General features: G+C 39.0%; 1 protein-coding gene across 1 annotated transcript; it reads right to left on the bottom strand.

The window, feature by feature from the left end:
• Positions 1-456: 456 nt before the first annotated feature.
• On the bottom strand, positions 457-26,222 carry LOC146287015 (uncharacterized). Its single transcript, XM_084700247.1, has 39 exons — positions 26,036-26,222; positions 25,588-25,784; positions 25,345-25,488; positions 23,963-24,158; positions 23,515-23,711; positions 23,272-23,415; positions 21,890-22,085; positions 21,442-21,638; positions 21,199-21,342; positions 19,817-20,012; positions 19,369-19,565; positions 19,126-19,269; positions 17,744-17,939; positions 17,297-17,493; positions 17,054-17,197; positions 15,672-15,867; positions 15,225-15,421; positions 14,982-15,125; positions 13,599-13,794; positions 13,152-13,348; positions 12,909-13,052; positions 11,523-11,718; positions 11,076-11,272; positions 10,833-10,976; positions 9,448-9,643; positions 9,001-9,197; positions 8,758-8,901; positions 7,373-7,568; positions 6,926-7,122; positions 6,683-6,826; positions 5,298-5,493; positions 4,851-5,047; positions 4,608-4,751; positions 3,225-3,420; positions 2,778-2,974; positions 2,535-2,678; positions 1,153-1,348; positions 706-902; positions 457-606 (listed from the first exon to the last, which is right to left on the bottom strand). The coding sequence occupies exons 1-39, from the start codon at positions 26,220-26,222 to the stop codon at positions 457-459; spliced, it is 6,978 nt and encodes a 2,325-aa protein (XP_084556373.1).
• Positions 26,223-26,285: the final 63 nt, after the last annotated feature.

The following is a 26,285-nucleotide window of genomic DNA, read 5'->3' as shown; positions in this document are numbered from 1 at the left end:
GCTGTGTTTTAAACTTGTGGATGATGATTCAGTAATAGTGTTGCAGTGTGTATCATCCTCTTGTGTAGTGTCATATTGTTTCTATTTGTTCCTATACATGTGGAACCATTGGCGTTTTAGGCTATATGCTTATATCTGAACATTCTGTTTGTGTATTGTGGAACTGGCTGTTGTAGTCATTTCTTATTGTATGTGTTTTATCTAGTATTTGTATGTCTTTTGCAATGTTTTATATTGTACTATGGACCGTTTTTTGTTGTGTCCAGAAAAAATAAATAATAATAATATTAATAATAATATACACAGTACACACACAGCTAAACACATTATAAATCTGTGAGAGCAAAATGTTTGAGCTATTAAGACAGAAAGCTAAATATTTTCTCTCACCACTCTTGCAGCATTATTCAGGAAATGACACAGCGGAAATTACTTCAAAATGGTGTAAAATTGATATCAAACCTTAACTAAGGCAGGTGAGTGTTGGTTATTGGTTGAAGCTGGGACTGGAGCTGAAGATGGATCCGGGGATGAGGTAGCGGTGGAAGGGTTAGGGCCTGGAGCTAGAGGCTGGTCTGTGTTTGAGCCTGGAGCTAGAGACTGGGACTATAAAGACAGAAAACCAAGCATTGCCTTTCAAATTAACTCAAGTCACTTTAGGTTATAGAACTGCCTTCAAACTTGAAGTAAAAATGTAAATCAAACCTTAGTGATGAAGTTCAGAATCTCACAAACAGCGTTGTCATTGTGAGAACACTTCAGGAGTCCTCCTTTGGAGTCATGGAACAGACAGTTTACAGTGAGGATGACTTCACTTCTGGTCACATGTCTTCTGCTGTCTGGTACAGTGTAGTCTAGGTCAAAGGTGTGATGCAGCACCACCAGGATGACTGGTTTACCAGCTGGGAGAGAGTGATGCAGAGAGACAAAAAAAAACTTGAAACGGCCAACCTGTTCAGTCCAGGGTACAAGGCAGGTGTCTTATGTGGATCAGACCCATGTCAGACACGGTCCAACTACAGCACTCAACATGTGACTAACAGTCTTGAAAAGCAATAAAACAGTAATTACCTGTGTTGTTGCTTTAGTAACATGTCAATGGGCCTCAGATATGTTTAATCCACTTCTGATATGTTATATCAGAACAATTACCTGGAATGTTTTCCATAGCTGCCTTAGGATCAGTCCCTAGTCGAGAGACAACTGGACAGTAAGCCATGATGACATCACAGTCTGCTGGTGACATCACTTCAATCAGGCCTCTTGAGGTGAGATTTCCGTTAATGTCTGCATGACACCCCATAGTATCCCCGGCAATGAGAGTGTAGAACTTGTTCATTTCTGCACACTGGAAAGATACATGACAGCAATTATGCCAAAGCTACTATAAGAAATCATGGTAGAAATCCTAATTAAAGTGGGAATAACCAACATGTTTATATATAATAACCACTTAAATGGTTTGTCGTGTCCACATTTGCCGGCAATAGACACCAGATGAAGCTGTACTCTGAGACTCATACTGGAACGTGAGTTCCAGCATTTTATGCTTTTGTTTTTTACATTGCCTGGATTACTGCTTTTTAAGTTAGACTTGTACCTTTGAATTTACTGGGTTTACTCTTGAACCGTGCTTCACTTGACTGCTCTGTAAATCAATACTTTCCTATGAATCCCTAGTTTGACATCACTGTTCTTTGTCTGCACCTGGGTTCCTACCTCAGACAGTGTTTACAGATATACTGGTAGTCAATACTATCATTGTGCCAGTGATCTCCTCTGCCAATGGACCATTTAAAAATTACACTATTCTACGTATTTATTGTAATACATTTTGCATGTAAGGACAGAGTACACACCTGGTGGTTGATAAAAACACATTTGATTTTAACAAGTGTGAATTCTCTGTGCATACTAGAGACCAGGATTTAAAAAAAAATTGATTGAGTTCATGGACCTGACTTGTAAACGTTTGTAACAATTGATTACAATGGATTCTGTGTTTGTGCGGTTCATTCGAGTCAACTTGTTTTCTTGTTTTGGTTGCAGTCAACTGTTCATTGTTAGTGTTAGCTGTGTTTTAAACTTGTGGATGATGATTCAGTAATAGTGTTGCAGTGTGTATCATCCTCTTGTGTAGTGTCATATTGTTTCTATTTGTTCCTATACATGTGGAACCATTGGCGTTTTAGGCTATATGCTTATATCTGAACATTCTGTTTGTGTATTGTGGAACTGGCTGTTGTAGTCATTTCTTGTTGTATGTGTTTTATCTAGTATTTGTATGTCTTTTGCAATGTTTTATATTGTACTATGGACCGTTTTTTGTTGTGTCCAGAAAAAAAAAAAAATAATAATATTAATAATAATATACACAGTACACACACAGCTAAACACATTATAAATCTGTGAGAGCAAAATGTTTGAGCTATTAAGACAGAAAGCTAAATATTTTCTCTCACCACTCTTGCAGCATTATTCAGGAAATGACACAGCGGAAATTACTTCAAAATGGTGTAAAATTGATATCAAACCTTAACTAAGGCAGGTGGGTGTTGGTTATTGGTTGAAGCTGGGACTGGAGCTGAAGATGGATCCGGGGATGAGGTAGCGGTGGAAGGGTTAGGGCCTGGAGCTAGAGGCTGGTCTGTGTTTGAGCCTGGAGCTAGAGACTGGGACTATAAAGACAGAAAACCAAGCATTGCCTTTCAAATTAACTCAAGTCACTTTAGGTTATAGAACTGCCTTCAAACTTGAAGTAAAAATGTAAATCAAACCTTAGTGATGAAGTTCAGAATCTCACAAACAGCGTTGTCATTGTGAGAACACTTCAGGAGTCCTCCTTTGGAGTCATGGAACAGACAGTTTACAGTGAGGATGACTTCACTTCTGGTCACATGTCTTCTGCTGTCTGGTACAGTGTAGTCTAGGTCAAAGGTGTGATGCAGCACCACCAGGATGACTGGTTTACCAGCTGGGAGAGAGTGATGCAGAGAGACAAAAAAAAACTTGAAACGGCCAACCTGTTCAGTCCAGGGTACAAGGCAGGTGTCTTATGTGGATCAGACCCATGTCAGACACGGTCCAACTACAGCACTCAACATGTGACTAACAGTCTTGAAAAGCAATAAAACAGTAATTACCTGTGTTGTTGCTTTAGTAACATGTCAATGGGCCTCAGATATGTTTAATCCACTTCTGATATGTTATATCAGAACAATTACCTGGAATGTTTTCCATAGCTGCCTTAGGATCAGTCCCTAGTCGAGAGACAACTGGACAGTAAGCCATGATGACATCACAGTCTGCTGGTGACATCACTTCAATCAGGCCTCTTGAGGTGAGATTTCCGTTAATGTCTGCATGACACCCCATAGTATCCCCGGCAATGAGAGCGTAGAACTTGTTCATTTCTGCACACTGGAAAGATACATGACAGCAATTATGCCAAAGCTACTATAAGAAATCATGGTAGAAATCCTAATTAAAGTGGGAATAACCAACATGTTTATATATAATAACCACTTAAATGGTTTGTCGTGTCCACATTTGCCGGCAATAGACACCAGATGAAGCTGTACTCTGAGACTCATACTGGAACGTGAGTTCCAGCATTTTATGCTTTTGTTTTTTACATTGCCTGGATTACTGCTTTTTAAGTTAGACTTGTACCTTTGAATTTACTGGGTTTACTCTTGAACCGTGCTTCACTTGACTGCTCTGTAAATCAATACTTTCCTATGAATCCCTAGTTTGACATCACTGTTCTTTGTCTGCACCTGGGTTCCTACCTCAGACAGTGTTTACAGATATACTGGTAGTCAATACTATCATTGTGCCAGTGATCTCCTCTGCCAATGGACCATTTAAAAATTACACTATTCTACGTATTTATTGTAATACATTTTGCATGTAAGGACAGAGTACACACCTGGTGGTTGATAAAAACACATTTGATTTTAACAAGTGTGAATTCTCTGTGCATACTAGAGACCAGGATTTAAAAAAAAATTGATTGAGTTCATGGACCTGACTTGTAAACGTTTGTAACAATTGATTACAATGGATTCTGTGTTTGTGCGGTTCATTCGAGTCAACTTGTTTTCTTGTTTTGGTTGCAGTCAACTGTTCATTGTTAGTGTTAGCTGTGTTTTAAACTTGTGGATGATGATTCAGTAATAGTGTTGCAGTGTGTATCATCCTCTTGTGTAGTGTCATATTGTTTCTATTTGTTCCTATACATGTGGAACCATTGGCGTTTTAGGCTATATGCTTATATCTGAACATTCTGTTTGTGTATTGTGGAACTGGCTGTTGTAGTCATTTCTTGTTGTATGTGTTTTATCTAGTATTTGTATGTCTTTTGCAATGTTTTATATTGTACTATGGACCGTTTTTTGTTGTGTCCAGAAAAAAAAAAATAAAAATAATATTAATAATAATATACACAGTACACACACAGCTAAACACATTATAAATCTGTGAGAGCAAAATGTTTGAGCTATTAAGACAGAAAGCTAAATATTTTCTCTCACCACTCTTGCAGCATTATTCAGGAAATGACACAGCGGAAATTACTTCAAAATGGTGTAAAATTGATATCAAACCTTAACTAAGGCAGGTGGGTGTTGGTTATTGGTTGAAGCTGGGACTGGAGCTGAAGATGGATCCGGGGATGAGGTAGCGGTGGAAGGGTTAGGGCCTGGAGCTAGAGGCTGGTCTGTGTTTGAGCCTGGAGCTAGAGACTGGGACTATAAAGACAGAAAACCAAGCATTGCCTTTCAAATTAACTCAAGTCACTTTAGGTTATAGAACTGCCTTCAAACTTGAAGTAAAAATGTAAATCAAACCTTAGTGATGAAGTTCAGAATCTCACAAACAGCGTTGTCATTGTGAGAACACTTCAGGAGTCCTCCTTTGGAGTCATGGAACAGACAGTTTACAGTGAGGATGACTTCACTTCTGGTCACATGTCTTCTGCTGTCTGGTACAGTGTAGTCTAGGTCAAAGGTGTGATGCAGCACCACCAGGATGACTGGTTTACCAGCTGGGAGAGAGTGATGCAGAGAGACAAAAAAAAACTTGAAACGGCCAACCTGTTCAGTCCAGGGTACAAGGCAGGTGTCTTATGTGGATCAGACCCATGTCAGACACGGTCCAACTACAGCACTCAACATGTGACTAACAGTCTTGAAAAGCAATAAAACAGTAATTACCTGTGTTGTTGCTTTAGTAACATGTCAATGGGCCTCAGATATGTTTAATCCACTTCTGATATGTTATATCAGAACAATTACCTGGAATGTTTTCCATAGCTGCCTTAGGATCAGTCCCTAGTCGAGAGACAACTGGACAGTAAGCCATGATGACATCACAGTCTGCTGGTGACATCACTTCAATCAGGCCTCTTGAGGTGAGATTTCCGTTAATGTCTGCATGACACCCCATAGTATCCCCGGCAATGAGAGTGTAGAACTTGTTCATTTCTGCACACTGGAAAGATACATGACAGCAATTATGCCAAAGCTACTATAAGAAATCATGGTAGAAATCCTAATTAAAGTGGGAATAACCAACATGTTTATATATAATAACCACTTAAATGGTTTGTCGTGTCCACATTTGCCGGCAATAGACACCAGATGAAGCTGTACTCTGAGACTCATACTGGAACGTGAGTTCCAGCATTTTATGCTTTTGTTTTTTACATTGCCTGGATTACTGCTTTTTAAGTTAGACTTGTACCTTTGAATTTACTGGGTTTACTCTTGAACCGTGCTTCACTTGACTGCTCTGTAAATCAATACTTTCCTATGAATCCCTAGTTTGACATCACTGTTCTTTGTCTGCACCTGGGTTCCTACCTCAGACAGTGTTTACAGATATACTGGTAGTCAATACTATCATTGTGCCAGTGATCTCCTCTGCCAATGGACCATTTAAAAATTACACTATTTTACGTATTTATTGTAATACATTTTGCATGTAAGGACAGAGTACACACCTGGTGGTTGATAAAAACACATTTGATTTTAACAAGTGTGAATTCTCTGTGCATACTAGAGACCAGGATTTAAAAAAAATTTGATTGAGTTCATGGACCTGACTTGTAAACGTTTGTAACAATTGATTACAATGGATTCTGTGTTTGTGCGGTTCATTCGAGTCAACTTGTTTTCTTGTTTTGGTTGCAGTCAACTGTTCATTGTTAGTGTTAGCTGTGTTTTAAACTTGTGGATGATGATTCAGTAATAGTGTTGCAGTGTGTATCATCCTCTTGTGTAGTGTCATATTGTTTCTATTTGTTCCTATACATGTGGAACCATTGGCGTTTTAGGCTATATGCTTATATCTGAACATTCTGTTTGTGTATTGTGGAACTGGCTGTTGTAGTCATTTCTTGTTGTATGTGTTTTATCTAGTATTTGTATGTCTTTTGCAATGTTTTATATTGTACTATGGACCGTTTTTTGTTGTGTCCAGAAAAAATTAATAATAATAATAATATTAATAATAATATACACAGTACACACACAGCTAAACACATTATAAATCTGTGAGAGCAAAATGTTTGAGCTATTAAGACAGAAAGCTAAATATTTTCTCTCACCACTCTTGCAGCATTATTCAGGAAATGACACAGCGGAAATTACTTCAAAATGGTGTAAAATTGATATCAAACCTTAACAAAGGCAGGTGGGTGTTGGTTATTGGTTGAAGCTGGGACTGGAGCTGAAGATGGATCCGGGGATGAGGTAGCGGTGGAAGGGTTAGGGCCTGGAGCTAGAGGCTGGTCTGTGTTTGAGCCTGGAGCTAGAGACTGGGACTATAAAGACAGAAAACCAAGCATTGCCTTTCAAATTAACTCAAGTCACTTTAGGTTATAGAACTGCCTTCAAACTTGAAGTAAAAATGTAAATCAAACCTTAGTGATGAAGTTCAGAATCTCACAAACAGCGTTGTCATTGTGAGAACACTTCAGGAGTCCTCCTTTGGAGTCATGGAACAGACAGTTTACAGTGAGGATGACTTCACTTCTGGTCACATGTCTTCTGCTGTCTGGTACAGTGTAGTCTAGGTCAAAGGTGTGATGCAGCACCACCAGGATGACTGGTTTACCAGCTGGGAGAGAGTGATGCAGAGAGACAAAAAAAAACTTGAAACGGCCAACCTGTTCAGTCCAGGGTACAAGGCAGGTGTCTTATGTGGATCAGACCCATGTCAGACACGGTCCAACTACAGCACTCAACATGTGACTAACAGTCTTGAAAAGCAATAAAACAGTAATTACCTGTGTTGTTGCTTTAGTAACATGTCAATGGGCCTCAGATATGTTTAATCCACTTCTGATATGTTATATCAGAACAATTACCTGGAATGTTTTCCATAGCTGCCTTAGGATCAGTCCCTAGTCGAGAGACAACTGGACAGTAAGCCATGATGACATCACAGTCTGCTGGTGACATCACTTCAATCAGGCCTCTTGAGGTGAGATTTCCGTTAATGTCTGCATGACACCCCATAGTATCCCCGGCAATGAGAGTGTAGAACTTGTTCATTTCTGCACACTGGAAAGATACATGACAGCAATTATGCCAAAGCTACTATAAGAAATCATGGTAGAAATCCTAATTAAAGTGGGAATAACCAACATGTTTATATATAATAACCACTTAAATGGTTTGTCGTGTCCACATTTGCCGGCAATAGACACCAGATGAAGCTGTACTCTGAGACTCATACTGGAACGTGAGTTCCAGCATTTTATGCTTTTGTTTTTTACATTGCCTGGATTACTGCTTTTTAAGTTAGACTTGTACCTTTGAATTTACTGGGTTTACTCTTGAACCGTGCTTCACTTGACTGCTCTGTAAATCAATACTTTCCTATGAATCCCTAGTTTGACATCACTGTTCTTTGTCTGCACCTGGGTTCCTACCTCAGACAGTGTTTACAGATATACTGGTAGTCAATACTATCATTGTGCCAGTGATCTCCTCTGCCAATGGACCATTTAAAAATTACACTATTCTACGTATTTATTGTAATACATTTTGCATGTAAGGACAGAGTACACACCTGGTGGTTGATAAAAACACATTTGATTTTAACAAGTGTGAATTCTCTGTGCATACTAGAGACCAGGATTTAAAAAAAATTTGATTGAGTTCATGGACCTGACTTGTAAACGTTTGTAACAATTGATTACAATGGATTCTGTGTTTGTGCGGTTCATTCGAGTCAACTTGTTTTCTTGTTTTGGTTGCAGTCAACTGTTCATTGTTAGTGTTAGCTGTGTTTTAAACTTGTGGATGATGATTCAGTAATAGTGTTGCAGTGTGTATCATCCTCTTGTGTAGTGTCATATTGTTTCTATTTGTTCCTATACATGTGGAACCATTGGCGTTTTAGGCTATATGCTTATATCTGAACATTCTGTTTGTGTATTGTGGAACTGGCTGTTGTAGTCATTTCTTGTTGTATGTGTTTTATCTAGTATTTGTATGTCTTTTGCAATGTTTTATATTGTACTATGGACCGTTTTTTGTTGTGTCCAGAAAAAATTAATAATAATAATAATATTAATAATAATATACACAGTACACACACAGCTAAACACATTATAAATCTGTGAGAGCAAAATGTTTGAGCTATTAAGACAGAAAGCTAAATATTTTCTCTCACCACTTTTGCAGCATTATTCAGGAAATGACACAGCGGAAATTACTTCAAAATGGTGTAAAATTGATATCAAACCTTAACAAAGGCAGGTGGGTGTTGGTTATTGGTTGAAGCTGGGACTGGAGCTGAAGATGGATCCGGGGATGAGGTAGCGGTGGAAGGGTTAGGGCCTGGAGCTAGAGGCTGGTCTGTGTTTGAGCCTGGAGCTAGAGACTGGGACTATAAAGACAGAAAACCAAGCATTGCCTTTCAAATTAACTCAAGTCACTTTAGGTTATAGAACTGCCTTCAAACTTGAAGTAAAAATGTAAATCAAACCTTAGTGATGAAGTTCAGAATCTCACAAACAGCGTTGTCATTGTGAGAACACTTCAGGAGTCCTCCTTTGGAGTCATGGAACAGACAGTTTACAGTGAGGATGACTTCACTTCTGGTCACATGTCTTCTGCTGTCTGGTACAGTGTAGTCTAGGTCAAAGGTGTGATGCAGCACCACCAGGATGACTGGTTTACCAGCTGGGAGAGAGTGATGCAGAGAGACAAAAAAAAACTTGAAACGGCCAACCTGTTCAGTCCAGGGTACAAGGCAGGTGTCTTATGTGGATCAGACCCATGTCAGACACGGTCCAACTACAGCACTCAACATGTGACTAACAGTCTTGAAAAGCAATAAAACAGTAATTACCTGTGTTGTTGCTTTAGTAACATGTCAATGGGCCTCAGATATGTTTAATCCACTTCTGATATGTTATATCAGAACAATTACCTGGAATGTTTTCCATAGCTGCCTTAGGATCAGTCCCTAGTCGAGAGACAACTGGACAGTAAGCCATGATGACATCACAGTCTGCTGGTGACATCACTTCAATCAGGCCTCTTGAGGTGAGATTTCCGTTAATGTCTGCATGACACCCCATAGTATCCCCGGCAATGAGAGTGTAGAACTTGTTCATTTCTGCACACTGGAAAGATACATGACAGCAATTATGCCAAAGCTACTATAAGAAATCATGGTAGAAATCCTAATTAAAGTGGGAATAACCAACATGTTTATATATAATAACCACTTAAATGGTTTGTCGTGTCCACATTTGCCGGCAATAGACACCAGATGAAGCTGTACTCTGAGACTCATACTGGAACGTGAGTTCCAGCATTTTATGCTTTTGTTTTTTACATTGCCTGGATTACTGCTTTTTAAGTTAGACTTGTACCTTTGAATTTACTGGGTTTACTCTTGAACCGTGCTTCACTTGACTGCTCTGTAAATCAATACTTTCCTATGAATCCCTAGTTTGACATCACTGTTCTTTGTCTGCACCTGGGTTCCTACCTCAGACAGTGTTTACAGATATACTGGTAGTCAATACTATCATTGTGCCAGTGATCTCCTCTGCCAATGGACCATTTAAAAATTACACTATTCTACGTATTTATTGTAATACATTTTGCATGTAAGGACAGAGTACACACCTGGTGGTTGATAAAAACACATTTGATTTTAACAAGTGTGAATTCTCTGTGCATACTAGAGACCAGGATTTAAAAAAAATTTGATTGAGTTCATGGACCTGACTTGTAAACGTTTGTAACAATTGATTACAATGGATTCTGTGTTTGTGCGGTTCATTCGAGTCAACTTGTTTTCTTGTTTTGGTTGCAGTCAACTGTTCATTGTTAGTGTTAGCTGTGTTTTAAACTTGTGGATGATGATTCAGTAATAGTGTTGCAGTGTGTATCATCCTCTTGTGTAGTGTCATATTGTTTCTATTTGTTCCTATACATGTGGAACCATTGGCGTTTTAGGCTATATGCTTATATCTGAACATTCTGTTTGTGTATTGTGGAACTGGCTGTTGTAGTCATTTCTTGTTGTATGTGTTTTATCTAGTATTTGTATGTCTTTTGCAATGTTTTATATTGTACTATGGACCGTTTTTTGTTGTGTCCAGAAAAAATTAATAATAATAATAATATTAATAATAATATACACAGTACACACACAGCTAAACACATTATAAATCTGTGAGAGCAAAATGTTTGAGCTATTAAGACAGAAAGCTAAATATTTTCTCTCACCACTTTTGCAGCATTATTCAGGAAATGACACAGCGGAAATTACTTCAAAATGGTGTAAAATTGATATCAAACCTTAACAAAGGCAGGTGGGTGTTGGTTATTGGTTGAAGCTGGGACTGGAGCTGAAGATGGATCCGGGGATGAGGTAGCGGTGGAAGGGTTAGGGCCTGGAGCTAGAGGCTGGTCTGTGTTTGAGCCTGGAGCTAGAGACTGGGACTATAAAGACAGAAAACCAAGCATTGCCTTTCAAATTAACTCAAGTCACTTTAGGTTATAGAACTGCCTTCAAACTTGAAGTAAAAATGTAAATCAAACCTTAGTGATGAAGTTCAGAATCTCACAAACAGCGTTGTCATTGTGAGAACACTTCAGGAGTCCTCCTTTGGAGTCATGGAACAGACAGTTTACAGTGAGGATGACTTCACTTCTGGTCACATGTCTTCTGCTGTCTGGTACAGTGTAGTCTAGGTCAAAGGTGTGATGCAGCACCACCAGGATGACTGGTTTACCAGCTGGGAGAGAGTGATGCAGAGAGACAAAAAAAAACTTGAAACGGCCAACCTGTTCAGTCCAGGGTACAAGGCAGGTGTCTTATGTGGATCAGACCCATGTCAGACACGGTCCAACTACAGCACTCAACATGTGACTAACAGTCTTGAAAAGCAATAAAACAGTAATTACCTGTGTTGTTGCTTTAGTAACATGTCAATGGGCCTCAGATATGTTTAATCCACTTCTGATATGTTATATCAGAACAATTACCTGGAATGTTTTCCATAGCTGCCTTAGGATCAGTCCCTAGTCGAGAGACAACTGGACAGTAAGCCATGATGACATCACAGTCTGCTGGTGACATCACTTCAATCAGGCCTCTTGAGGTGAGATTTCCGTTAATGTCTGCATGACACCCCATAGTATCCCCGGCAATGAGAGTGTAGAACTTGTTCATTTCTGCACACTGGAAAGATACATGACAGCAATTATGCCAAAGCTACTATAAGAAATCATGGTAGAAATCCTAATTAAAGTGGGAATAACCAACATGTTTATATATAATAACCACTTAAATGGTTTGTCGTGTCCACATTTGCCGGCAATAGACACCAGATGAAGCTGTACTCTGAGACTCATACTGGAACGTGAGTTCCAGCATTTTATGCTTTTGTTTTTTACATTGCCTGGATTACTGCTTTTTAAGTTAGACTTGTACCTTTGAATTTACTGGGTTTACTCTTGAACCGTGCTTCACTTGACTGCTCTGTAAATCAATACTTTCCTATGAATCCCTAGTTTGACATCACTGTTCTTTGTCTGCACCTGGGTTCCTACCTCAGACAGTGTTTACAGATATACTGGTAGTCAATACTATCATTGTGCCAGTGATCTCCTCTGCCAATGGACCATTTAAAAATTACACTATTCTACGTATTTATTGTAATACATTTTGCATGTAAGGACAGAGTACACACCTGGTGGTTGATAAAAACACATTTGATTTTAACAAGTGTGAATTCTCTGTGCATACTAGAGACCAGGATTTAAAAAAAATTTGATTGAGTTCATGGACCTGACTTGTAAACGTTTGTAACAATTGATTACAATGGATTCTGTGTTTGTGCGGTTCATTCGAGTCAACTTGTTTTCTTGTTTTGGTTGCAGTCAACTGTTCATTGTTAGTGTTAGCTGTGTTTTAAACTTGTGGATGATGATTCAGTAATAGTGTTGCAGTGTGTATCATCCTCTTGTGTAGTGTCATATTGTTTCTATTTGTTCCTATACATGTGGAACCATTGGCGTTTTAGGCTATATGCTTATATCTGAACATTCTGTTTGTGTATTGTGGAACTGGCTGTTGTAGTCATTTCTTGTTGTATGTGTTTTATCTAGTATTTGTATGTCTTTTGCAATGTTTTATATTGTACTATGGACCGTTTTTTGTTGTGTCCAGAAGAAAAAAAAAAATAATAATAATATTAATAATAATATACACAGTACACACACAGCTAAACACATTATAAATCTGTGAGAGCAAAATGTTTGAGCTATTAAGACAGAAAGCTAAATATTTTCTCTCACCACTCTTGCAGCATTATTCAGGAAATGACACAGCGGAAATTACTTCAAAATGGTGTAAAATTGATATCAAACCTTAACAAAGGCAGGTGGGTGTTGGTTATTGGTTGAAGCTGGGACTGGAGCTGAAGATGGATCCGGGGATGAGGTAGCGGTGGAAGGGTTAGGGCCTGGAGCTAGAGGCTGGTCTGTGTTTGAGCCTGGAGCTAGAGACTGGGACTATAAAGACAGAAAACCAAGCATTGCCTTTCAAATTAACTCAAGTCACTTTAGGTTATAGAACTGCCTTCAAACTTGAAGTAAAAATGTAAATCAAACCTTAGTGATGAAGTTCAGAATCTCACAAACAGCGTTGTCATTGTGAGAACACTTCAGGAGTCCTCCTTTGGAGTCATGGAACAGACAGTTTACAGTGAGGATGACTTCACTTCTGGTCACATGTCTTCTGCTGTCTGGTACAGTGTAGTCTAGGTCAAAGGTGTGATGCAGCACCACCAGGATGACTGGTTTACCAGCTGGGAGAGAGTGATGCAGAGAGACAAAAAAAAACTTGAAACGGCCAACCTGTTCAGTCCAGGGTACAAGGCAGGTGTCTTATGTGGATCAGACCCATGTCAGACACGGTCCAACTACAGCACTCAACATGTGACTAACAGTCTTGAAAAGCAATAAAACAGTAATTACCTGTGTTGTTGCTTTAGTAACATGTCAATGGGCCTCAGATATGTTTAATCCACTTCTGATATGTTATATCAGAACAATTACCTGGAATGTTTTCCATAGCTGCCTTAGGATCAGTCCCTAGTCGAGAGACAACTGGACAGTAAGCCATGATGACATCACAGTCTGCTGGTGACATCACTTCAATCAGGCCTCTTGAGGTGAGATTTCCGTTAATGTCTGCATGACACCCCATAGTATCCCCGGCAATGAGAGTGTAGAACTTGTTCATTTCTGCACACTGGAAAGATACATGACAGCAATTATGCCAAAGCTACTATAAGAAATCATGGTAGAAATCCTAATTAAAGTGGGAATAACCAACATGTTTATATATAATAACCACTTAAATGGTTTGTCGTGTCCACATTTGCCGGCAATAGACACCAGATGAAGCTGTACTCTGAGACTCATACTGGAACGTGAGTTCCAGCATTTTATGCTTTTGTTTTTTACATTGCCTGGATTACTGCTTTTTAAGTTAGACTTGTACCTTTGAATTTACTGGGTTTACTCTTGAACCGTGCTTCACTTGACTGCTCTGTAAATCAATACTTTCCTATGAATCCCTAGTTTGACATCACTGTTCTTTGTCTGCACCTGGGTTCCTACCTCAGACAGTGTTTACAGATATACTGGTAGTCAATACTATCATTGTGCCAGTGATCTCCTCTGCCAATGGACCATTTAAAAATTACACTATTCTACGTATTTATTGTAATACATTTTGCATGTAAGGACAGAGTACACACCTGGTGGTTGATAAAAACACATTTGATTTTAACAAGTGTGAATTCTCTGTGCATACTAGAGACCAGGATTTAAAAAAAATTTGATTGAGTTCATGGACCTGACTTGTAAACGTTTGTAACAATTGATTACAATGGATTCTGTGTTTGTGCGGTTCATTCGAGTCAACTTGTTTTCTTGTTTTGGTTGCAGTCAACTGTTCATTGTTAGTGTTAGCTGTGTTTTAAACTTGTGGATGATGATTCAGTAATAGTGTTGCAGTGTGTATCATCCTCTTGTGTAGTGTCATATTGTTTCTATTTGTTCCTATACATGTGGAACCATTGGCGTTTTAGGCTATATGCTTATATCTGAACATTCTGTTTGTGTATTGTGGAACTGGCTGTTGTAGTCATTTCTTGTTGTATGTGTTTTATCTAGTATTTGTATGTCTTTTGCAATGTTTTATATTGTACTATGGACCGTTTTTTGTTGTGTCCAGAAAAAATAAAATAATAATAATATTAATAATAATATACACAGTACACACACAGCTAAACACATTATAAATCTGTGAGAGCAAAATGTTTGAGCTATTAAGACAGAAAGCTAAATATTTTCTCTCACCACTCTTGCAGCATTATTCAGGAAATGACACAGCGGAAATTACTTCAAAATGGTGTAAAATTGATATCAAACCTTAACTAAGGCAGGTGGGTGTTGGTTATTGGTTGAAGCTGGGACTGGAGCTGAAGATGGATCCGGGGATGAGGTAGCGGTGGAAGGGTTAGGGCCTGGAGCTAGAGGCTGGTCTGTGTTTGAGCCTGGAGCTAGAGACTGGGACTATAAAGACAGAAAACCAAGCATTGCCTTTCAAATTAACTCAAGTCACTTTAGGTTATAGAACTGCCTTCAAACTTGAAGTAAAAATGTAAATCAAACCTTAGTGATGAAGTTCAGAATCTCACAAACAGCGTTGTCATTGTGAGAACACTTCAGGAGTCCTCCTTTGGAGTCATGGAACAGACAGTTTACAGTGAGGATGACTTCACTTCTGGTCACATGTCTTCTGCTGTCTGGTACAGTGTAGTCTAGGTCAAAGGTGTGATGCAGCACCACCAGGATGACTGGTTTACCAGCTGGGAGAGAGTGATGCAGAGAGACAAAAAAAAACTTGAAACGGCCAACCTGTTCAGTCCAGGGTACAAGGCAGGTGTCTTATGTGGATCAGACCCATGTCAGACACGGTCCAACTACAGCACTCAACATGTGACTAACAGTCTTGAAAAGCAATAAAACAGTAATTACCTGTGTTGTTGCTTTAGTAACATGTCAATGGGCCTCAGATATGTTTAATCCACTTCTGATATGTTATATCAGAACAATTACCTGGAATGTTTTCCATAGCTGCCTTAGGATCAGTCCCTAGTCGAGAGACAACTGGACAGTAAGCCATGATGACATCACAGTCTGCTGGTGACATCACTTCAATCAGGCCTCTTGAGGTGAGATTTCCGTTAATGTCTGCATGACACCCCATAGTATCCCCGGCAATGAGAGTGTAGAACTTGTTCATTTCTGCACACTGGAAAGATACATGACAGCAATTATGCCAAAGCTACTATAAGAAATCATGGTAGAAATCCTAATTAAAGTGGGAATAACCAACATGTTTATATATAATAACCACTTAAATGGTTTGTCGTGTCCACATTTGCCGGCAATAGACACCAGATGAAGCTGTACTCTGAGACTCATACTGGAACGTGAGTTCCAGCATTTTATGCTTTTGTTTTTTACATTGCCTGGATTACTGCTTTTTAAGTTAGACTTGTACCTTTGAATTTACTGGGTTTACTCTTGAACCGTGCTTCACTTGACTGCTCTGTAAATCAATACTTTCCTATGAATCCCTAGTTTGACATCACTGTTCTTTGTCTGCACCTGGGTTCCTACCTCAGACAGTGTTTACAGATATACTGGTAGTCAATACTATCATTGTGCCAGTGATCTCCTCTGCCAATGGACCATTTAAAAATTACACTATTCTACGTATTTATTGTAATACATTTTGCATGTAAGGACAGAGTACACACCTGGTGGTTGATAAAAACACATTTGATTTTAACAAGTGTGAATTCTCTGTGCATACTAGAGACCAGGATTTAAAAAAAATTTGATTGAGTTCATGGACCTGACTTGTAAACGTTTGTAACAATTGATTACAATGGATTCTGTGTTTGTGCGGTTCATTCGAGTCAACTTGTTTTCTTGTTTTGGTTGCAGTCAACTGTTCATTGTTAGTGTTAGCTGTGTTTTAAACTTGTGGATGATGATTCAGTAATAGTGTTGCAGTGTGTATCATCCTCTTGTGTAGTGTCATATTGTTTCTATTTGTTCCTATACATGTGGAACCATTGGCGTTTTAGGCTATATGCTTATATCTGAACATTCTGTTTGTGTATTGTGGAACTGGCTGTTGTAGTCATTTCTTGTTGTATGTGTTTTATCTAGTATTTGTATGTCTTTTGCAATGTTTTATATTGTACTATGGACCGTTTTTTGTTGTGTCCAGAAAAAATTAATAATAATAATATTAATAATAATATATACAGTACACACACAGCTAAACACATTATAAATCTGTGAGAGCAAAATGTTTGAGCTATTAAGACAGAAAGCTAAATATTTTCTCTCACCACTCTTGCAGCATTATTCAGGAAATGACACAGCGGAAATTACTTCAAAATGGTGTAAAATTGATATCAAACCTTAACTAAGGCAGGTGGGTGTTGGTTATTGGTTGAAGCTGGGACTGGAGCTGAAGATGGATCCGGGGATGAGGTAGCGGTGGAAGGGTTAGGGCCTGGAGCTAGAGGCTGGTCTGTGTTTGAGCCTGGAGCTAGAGACTGGGACTATAAAGACAGAAAACCAAGCATTGCCTTTCAAATTAACTCAAGTCACTTTAGGTTATAGAACTGCCTTCAAACTTGAAGTAAAAATGTAAATCAAACCTTAGTGATGAAGTTCAGAATCTCACAAACAGCGTTGTCATTGTGAGAACACTTCAGGAGTCCTCCTTTGGAGTCATGGAACAGACAGTTTACAGTGAGGATGACTTCACTTCTGGTCACATGTCTTCTGCTGTCTGGTACAGTGTAGTCTAGGTCAAAGGTGTGATGCAGCACCACCAGGATGACTGGTTTACCAGCTGGGAGAGAGTGATGCAGAGAGACAAAAAAAAACTTGAAACGGCCAACCTGTTCAGTCCAGGGTACAAGGCAGGTGTCTTATGTGGATCAGACCCATGTCAGACACGGTCCAACTACAGCACTCAACATGTGACTAACAGTCTTGAAAAGCAATAAAACAGTAATTACCTGTGTTGTTGCTTTAGTAACATGTCAATGGGCCTCAGATATGTTTAATCCACTTCTGATATGTTATATCAGAACAATTACCTGGAATGTTTTCCATAGCTGCCTTAGGATCAGTCCCTAGTCGAGAGACAACTGGACAGTAAGCCATGATGACATCACAGTCTGCTGGTGACATCACTTCAATCAGGCCTCTTGAGGTGAGATTTCCGTTAATGTCTGCATGACACCCCATAGTATCCCCGGCAATGAGAGTGTAGAACTTGTTCATTTCTGCACACTGGAAAGATACATGACAGCAATTATGCCAAAGCTACTATAAGAAATCATGGTAGAAATCCTAATTAAAGTGGGAATAACCAACATGTTTATATATAATAACCACTTAAATGGTTTGTCGTGTCCACATTTGCCGGCAATAGACACCAGAAGAAGCTGTACTCTGAGACTCATACTGGAACGTGAGTTCCAGCATTTTATGCTTTTGTTTTTTACATTGCCTGGATTACTGCTTTTTAAGTTAGACTTGTACCTTTGAATTTACTGGGTTTACTCTTGAACCGTGCTTCACTTGACTGCTCTGTAAATCAATACTTTCCTATGAATCCCTAGTTTGACATCACTGTTCTTTGTCTGCACCTGGGTTCCTACCTCAGACAGTGTTTACAGATATACTGGTAGTCAATACTATCATTGTGCCAGTGATCTCCTCTGCCAATGGACCATTTAAAAATTACACTATTCTACGTATTTATTGTAATACATTTTGCATGTAAGGACAGAGTACACACCTGGTGGTTGATAAAAACACATTTGATTTTAACAAGTGTGAATTCTCTGTGCATACTAGAGACCAGGATTTAAAATTTTTTTGATTGAGTTCATGGACCTGACTTGTAAACGTTTGTAACAATTGATTACAATGGATTCTGTGTTTGTGCGGTTCATTCGAGTCAACTTGTTTTCTTGTTTTGGTTGCAGTCAACTGTTCATTGTTAGTGTTAGCTGTGTTTTAAACTTGTGGATGATGATTCAGTAATAGTGTTGCAGTGTGTATCATCCTCTTGTGTAGTGTCATATTGTTTCTATTTGTTCCTATACATGTGGAACCATTGGCGTTTTAGGCTATATGCTTATATCTGAACATTCTGTTTGTGTATTGTGGAACTGGCTGTTGTAGTCATTTCTTGTTGTATGTGTTTTATCTAGTATTTGTATGTCTTTTGCAATGTTTTATATTGTACTATGGACCGTTTTTTGTTGTGTCCAGAAAAAATTAATAATAATAATATTAATAATAATATATACAGTACACACACAGCTAAACACATTATAAATCTGTGAGAGCAAAATGTTTGAGCTATTAAGACAGAAAGCTAAATATTTTCTCTCACCACTCTTGCAGCATTATTCAGGAAATGACACAGCGGAAATTACTTCAAAATGGTGTAAAATTGATATCAAACCTTAACTAAGGCAGGTGGGTGTTGGTTATTGGTTGAAGCTGGGACTGGAGCTGAAGATGGATCCGGGGATGAGGTAGCGGTGGAAGGGTTAGGGCCTGGAGCTAGAGGCTGGTCTGTGTTTGAGCCTGGAGCTAGAGACTGGGACTATAAAGACAGAAAACCAAGCATTGCCTTTCAAATTAACTCAAGTCACTTTAGGTTATAGAACTGCCTTCAAACTTGAAGTAAAAATGTAAATCAAACCTTAGTGATGAAGTTCAGAATCTCACAAACAGCGTTGTCATTGTGAGAACACTTCAGGAGTCCTCCTTTGGAGTCATGGAACAGACAGTTTACAGTGAGGATGACTTCACTTCTGGTCACATGTCTTCTGCTGTCTGGTACAGTGTAGTCTAGGTCAAAGGTGTGATGCAGCACCACCAGGATGACTGGTTTACCAGCTGGGAGAGAGTGATGCAGAGAGACAAAAAAAAAACTTGAAACGGCCAACCTGTTCAGTCCAGGGTACAAGGCAGGTGTCTTATGTGGATCAGACCCATGTCAGACACGGTCCAACTACAGCACTCAACATGTGACTAACAGTCTTGAAAAGCAATAAAACAGTAATTACCTGTGTTGTTGCTTTAGTAACATGTCAATGGGCCTCAGATATGTTTAATCCACTTCAGATATGTTATATCAGAACAATTACCTGGAATGTTTTCCATAGCTGCCTTAGGATCAGTCCCTAGTCGAGAGACAACTGGACAGTAAGCCATGATGACATCACAGTCTGCTGGTGACATCACTTCAATCAGGCCTCTTGAGGTGAGATTTCCGTTAATGTCTGCATGACACCCCATAGTATCCCCGGCAATGAGAGTGTAGAACTTGTTCATTTCTGCACACTGGAAAGATACATGACAGCAATTATGCCAAAGCTACTATAAGAAATCATGGTAGAAATCCTAATTAAAGTGGGAATAACCAACATGTTTATATATAATAACCACTTAAATGGTTTGTCGTGTCCACATTTGCCGGCAATAGACACCAGATGAAGCTGTGCTCTGAGACTCATACTGGAACGTGAGTTCCAGCATTTTATGCTTTTGTTTTTTACATTGCCTGGATTACTGCTTTTTAAGTTAGACTTGTACCTTTGAATTTACTGGGTTTACTCTTGAACCGTGCTTCACTTGACTGCTCTGTAAATCAATACTTTCCTATGAATCCCTAGTTTGACATCACTGTTCTTTGTCTGCACCTGGGTTCCTACCTCAGACAGTGTTTACAGATATACTGGTAGTCAATACTATCATTGTGCCAGTGATCTCCTCTGCCAATGGACCATTTAAAAATTACACTATTCTACGTATTTATTGTAATACATTTTGCATGTAAGGACAGAGTACACACCTGGTGGTTGATAAAAACACATTTGATTTTAACAAGTGTGAATTCTCTGTGCATACTAGAGACCAGGATTTAAAAAAAATTTGATTGAGTTCATGGACCTGACTTGTAAACGTTTGTAACAATTGATTACAATGGATTCTGTGTTTGTGCGCTTCATTCGAGTCAACTTGTTTTCTTGTTTTGGTTGCAGTCAACTGTTCATTGTTAGTGTTAGCTGTGTTTTAAACTTGTGGATGATGATTCAGTAATAGTGTTGCAGTGTGTATCATCCTCTTGTGTAGTGTCATATTGTTTCTATTTGTTCCTATACATGTGGAACCATTGGCGTTTTAGGCTATATGCTTATATCTGAACATTCTGTTTGTGTATTGTGGAACTGGCTGTTGTAGTCATTTCTTGTTGTATGTGTTTTATCTAGTATTTGTATGTCTTTTGCAATGTTTTATATTGTACTATGGACCGTTTTTTGTTGTGTCCAGAAAAAATTATTAATAATAATATTAATAATAATATACACAGTACACACACAGCTAAACACATTATAAATCTGTGAGAGCGAAATGTTTGAGCTATTAAGACAGAAAGCTAAATATTTTCTCTCACCACTCTTGCAGCATTATTCAGGAAATGACACAGCGGAAATTACTTCAAAATGGTGTAAAATTGATATCAAACCTTAACTAAGGCAGGTGGGTGTTGGTTATTGGTTGAAGCTGGGACTGGAGCTGAAGATGGATCCGGGGATGAGGTAGCGGTGGAAGGGTTAGGGCCTGGAGCTAGAGGCTGGTCTGTGTTTGAGCCTGGAGCTAGAGACTGGGACTATAAAGACAGAAAACCAAGCATTGCCTTTCAAATTAACTCAAGTCACTTTAGGTTATAGAACTGCCTTCAAACTTGAAGTAAAAATGTAAATCAAACCTTAGTGATGAAGTTCAGAATCTCACAAACAGCGTTGTCATTGTGAGAACACTTCAGGAGTCCTCCTTTGGAGTCATGGAACAGACAGTTTACAGTGAGGATGACTTCACTTCTGGTCACATGTCTTCTGCTGTCTGGTACAGTGTAGTCTAGGTCAAAGGTGTGATGCAGCACCACCAGGATGACTGGTTTACCAGCTGGGAGAGAGTGATGCAGAGAGACAAAAAAAAAACTTGAAACGGCCAACCTGTTCAGTCCAGGGTACAAGGCAGGTGTCTTATGTGGATCAGACCCATGTCAGACACGGTCCAACTACAGCACTCAACATGTGACTAACAGTCTTGAAAAGCAATAAAACAGTAATTACCTGTGTTGTTGCTTTAGTAACATGTCAATGGGCCTCAGATATGTTTAATCCACTTCAGATATGTTATATCAGAACAATTACCTGGAATGTTTTCCATAGCTGCCTTAGGATCAGTCCCTAGTCGAGAGACAACTGGACAGTAAGCCATGATGACATCACAGTCTGCTGGTGACATCACTTCAATCAGGCCTCTTGAGGTGAGATTTCCGTTAATGTCTGCATGACACCCCATAGTATCCCCGGCAATGAGAGTGTAGAACTTGTTCATTTCTGCACACTGGAAAGATACATGACAGCAATTATGCCAAAGCTACTATAAGAAATCATGGTAGAAATCCTAATTAAAGTGGGAATAACCAACATGTTTATATATAATAACCACTTAAATGGTTTGTCGTGTCCACATTTGCCGGCAATAGACACCAGATGAAGCTGTACTCTGAGACTCATACTGGAACGTGAGTTCCAGCATTTTATGCTTTTGTTTTTTACATTGCCTGGATTACTGCTTTTTAAGTTAGACTTGTACCTTTGAATTTACTGGGTTTACTCTTGAACCGTGCTTCACTTGACTGCTCTGTAAATCAATACTTTCCTATGAATCCCTAGTTTGACATCACTGTTCTTTGTCTGCACCTGGGTTCCTACCTCAGACAGTGTTTACAGATATACTGGTAGTCAATACTATCATTGTGCCAGTGATCTCCTCTGCCAATGGACCATTTAAAAATTACACTATTCTACGTATTTATTGTAATACATTTTGCATGTAAGGACAGAGTACACACCTGGTGGTTGATAAAAACACATTTGATTTTAACAAGTGTGAATTCTCTGTGCATACTAGAGACCAGGATTTAAAATTTTTTTGATTGAGTTCATGGACCTGACTTGTAAACGTTTGTAACAATTGATTACAATGGATTCTGTGTTTGTGCGCTTCATTCGAGTCAACTTGTTTTCTTGTTTTGGTTGCAGTCAACTGTTCATTGTTAGTGTTAGCTGTGTTTTAAACTTGTGGATGATGATTCAGTAATAGTGTTGCAGTGTGTATCATCCTCTTGTGTAGTGTCATATTGTTTCTATTTGTTCCTATACATGTGGAACCATTGGCGTTTTAGGCTATATGCTTATATCTGAACATTCTGTTTGTGTATTGTGGAACTGGCTGTTGTAGTCATTTCTTGTTGTATGTGTTTTATCTAGTATTTGTATGTCTTTTGCAATGTTTTATATTGTACTATGGACCGTTTTTTGTTGTGTCCAGAAAAAATTAATAATAATAATATTAATAATAATATACACAGTACACACACAGCTAAACACATTATAAATCTGTGAGAGCGAAATGTTTGAGCTATTAAGACAGAAAGCTAAATATTTTCTCTCACCACTCTTGCAGCATTATTCAGGAAATGACACAGCGGAAATTACTTCAAAATGGTGTAAAATTGATATCAAACCTTAACTAAGGCAGGTGGGTGTTGGTTATTGGTTGAAGCTGGGACTGGAGCTGAAGATGGATCCGGGGATGAGGTAGCGGTGGAAGGGTTAGGGCCTGGAGCTAGAGGCTGGTCTGTGTTTGAGCCTGGAGCTAGAGACTGGGACTATAAAGACAGAAAACCAAGCATTGCCTTTCAAATTAACTCAAGTCACTTTAGGTTATAGAACTGCCTTCAAACTTGAAGTAAAAATGTAAATCAAACCTTAGTGATGAAGTTCAGAATCTCACAAACAGCGTTGTCATTGTGAGAACACTTCAGGAGTCCTCCTTTGGAGTCATGGAACAGACAGTTTACAGTGAGGATGACTTCACTTCTGGTCACATGTCTTCTGCTGTCTGGTACAGTGTAGTCTAGGTCAAAGGTGTGATGCAGCACCACCAGGATGACTGGTTTACCAGCTGGGAGAGAGTGATGCAGAGAGACAAAAAAAAAACTTGAAACGGCCAACCTGTTCAGTCCAGGGTACAAGGCAGGTGTCTTATGTGGATCAGACCCATGTCAGACACGGTCCAACTACAGCACTCAACATGTGACTAACAGTCTTGAAAAGCAATAAAACAGTAATTACCTGTGTTGTTGCTTTAGTAACATGTCAATGGGCCTCAGATATGTTTAATCCACTTCAGATATGTTATATCAGAACAATTACCTGGAATGTTTTCCATAGCTGCCTTAGGATCAGTCCCTAGTCGAGAGACAACTGGACAGTAAGCCATGATGACATCACAGTCTGCTGGTGACATCACTTCAATCAGGCCTCTTGAGGTGAGATTTCCGTTAATGTCTGCATGACACCCCATAGTATCCCCGGCAATGAGAGTGTAGAACTTGTTCATTTCTGCACACTGGAAAGATACATGACAGCAATTATGCCAAAGCTACTATAAGAAATCATGGTAGAAATCCTAATTAAAGTGGGAATAACCAACATGTTTATATATAATAACCACTTAAATGGTTTGTCGTGTCCACATTTGCCGGCAATAGACACCAGATGAAGCTGTACTCTGAGACTCATACTGGAACGTGAGTTCCAGCATTTTATGCTTTTGTTTTTTACATTGCCTGGATTACTGCTTTTTAAGTTAGACTTGTACCTTTGAATTTACTGGGTTTACTCTTGAACCGTGCTTCACTTGACTGCTCTGTAAATCAATACTTTCCTATGAATCCCTAGTTTGACATCACTGTTCTTTGTCTGCACCTGGGTTCCTACCTCAGACAGTGTTTACAGATATACTGGTAGTCAATACTATCATTGTGCCAGTGATCTCCTCTGCCAATGGACCATTTAAAAATTACACTATTCTACGTATTTATTGTAATACATTTTGCATGTAAGGACAGAGTACACACCTGGTGGTTGATAAAAACACATTTGATTTTAACAAGTGTGAATTCTCTGTGCATACTAGAGACCAGGATTTAAAAAAATTTTGATTGAGTTCATGGACCTGACTTGTAAACGTTTGTAACAATTGATTACAATGGATTCTGTGTTTGTGCGCTTCATTCGAGTCAACTTGTTTTCTTGTTTTGGTTGCAGTCAACTGTTCATTGTTAGTGTTAGCTGTGTTTTAAACTTGTGGATGATGATTCAGTAATAGTGTTGCAGTGTGTATCATCCTCTTGTGTAGTGTCATATTGTTTCTATTTGTTCCTATACATGTGGAACCATTGGCGTTTTAGGCTATATGCTTATATCTGAACATTCTGTTTGTGTATTGTGGAACTGGCTGTTGTAGTCATTTCTTGTTGTATGTGTTTTATCTAGTATTTGTATGTCTTTTGCAATGTTTTATATTGTACTATGGACCGTTTTTTGTTGTGTCCAGAAAAAATTAATAATAATAATATTAATAATAATATACACAGTACACACACAGCTAAACACATTATAAATCTGTGAGAGCGAAATGTTTGAGCTATTAAGACAGAAAGCTAAATATTTTCTCTCACCACTCTTGCAGCATTATTCAGGAAATGACACAGCGGAAATTACTTCAAAATGGTGTAAAATTGATATCAAACCTTAACTAAGGCAGGTGGGTGTTGGTTATTGGTTGAAGCTGGGACTGGAGCTGAAGATGGATCCGGGGATGAGGTAGCGGTGGAAGGGTTAGGGCCTGGAGCTAGAGGCTGGTCTGTGTTTGAGCCTGGAGCTAGAGACTGGGACTATAAAGACAGAAAACCAAGCATTGCCTTTCAAATTAACTCAAGTCACTTTAGGTTATAGAACTGCCTTCAAACTTGAAGTAAAAATGTAAATCAAACCTTAGTGATGAAGTTCAGAATCTCACAAACAGCGTTGTCATTGTGAGAACACTTCAGGAGTCCTCCTTTGGAGTCATGGAACAGACAGTTTACAGTGAGGATGACTTCACTTCTGGTCACATGTCTTCTGCTGTCTGGTACAGTGTAGTCTAGGTCAAAGGTGTGATGCAGCACCACCAGGATGACTGGTTTACCAGCTGGGAGAGAGTGATGCAGAGAGACAAAAAAAAAACTTGAAACGGCCAACCTGTTCAGTCCAGGGTACAAGGCAGGTGTCTTATGTGGATCAGACCCATGTCAGACACGGTCCAACTACAGCACTCAACATGTGACTAACAGTCTTGAAAAGCAATAAAACAGTAATTACCTGTGTTGTTGCTTTAGTAACATGTCAATGGGCCTCAGATATGTTTAATCCACTTCAGATATGTTATATCAGAACAATTACCTGGAATGTTTTCCATAGCTGCCTTAGGATCAGTCCCTAGTCGAGAGACAACTGGACAGTAAGCCATGATGACATCACAGTCTGCTGGTGACATCACTTCAATCAGGCCTCTTGAGGTGAGATTTCCGTTAATGTCTGCATGACACCCCATAGTATCCCCGGCAATGAGAGTGTAGAACTTGTTCATTTCTGCACACTGGAAAGATACATGACAGCAATTATGCCAAAGCTACTATAAGAAATCATGGTA

The sequence above is a fragment of the Hypomesus nipponensis genome, chromosome 6 (assembly GCF_054491055.1).
Source record: "Hypomesus nipponensis isolate SF chromosome 6, ASM5449105v1, whole genome shotgun sequence".
Taxonomy (NCBI): Eukaryota; Metazoa; Chordata; class Actinopteri; order Osmeriformes; family Osmeridae; genus Hypomesus; species Hypomesus nipponensis.
Note: the sequence above shows the minus strand (reverse complement) of the source record. Positions and strands in the feature narration are given on the sequence as shown.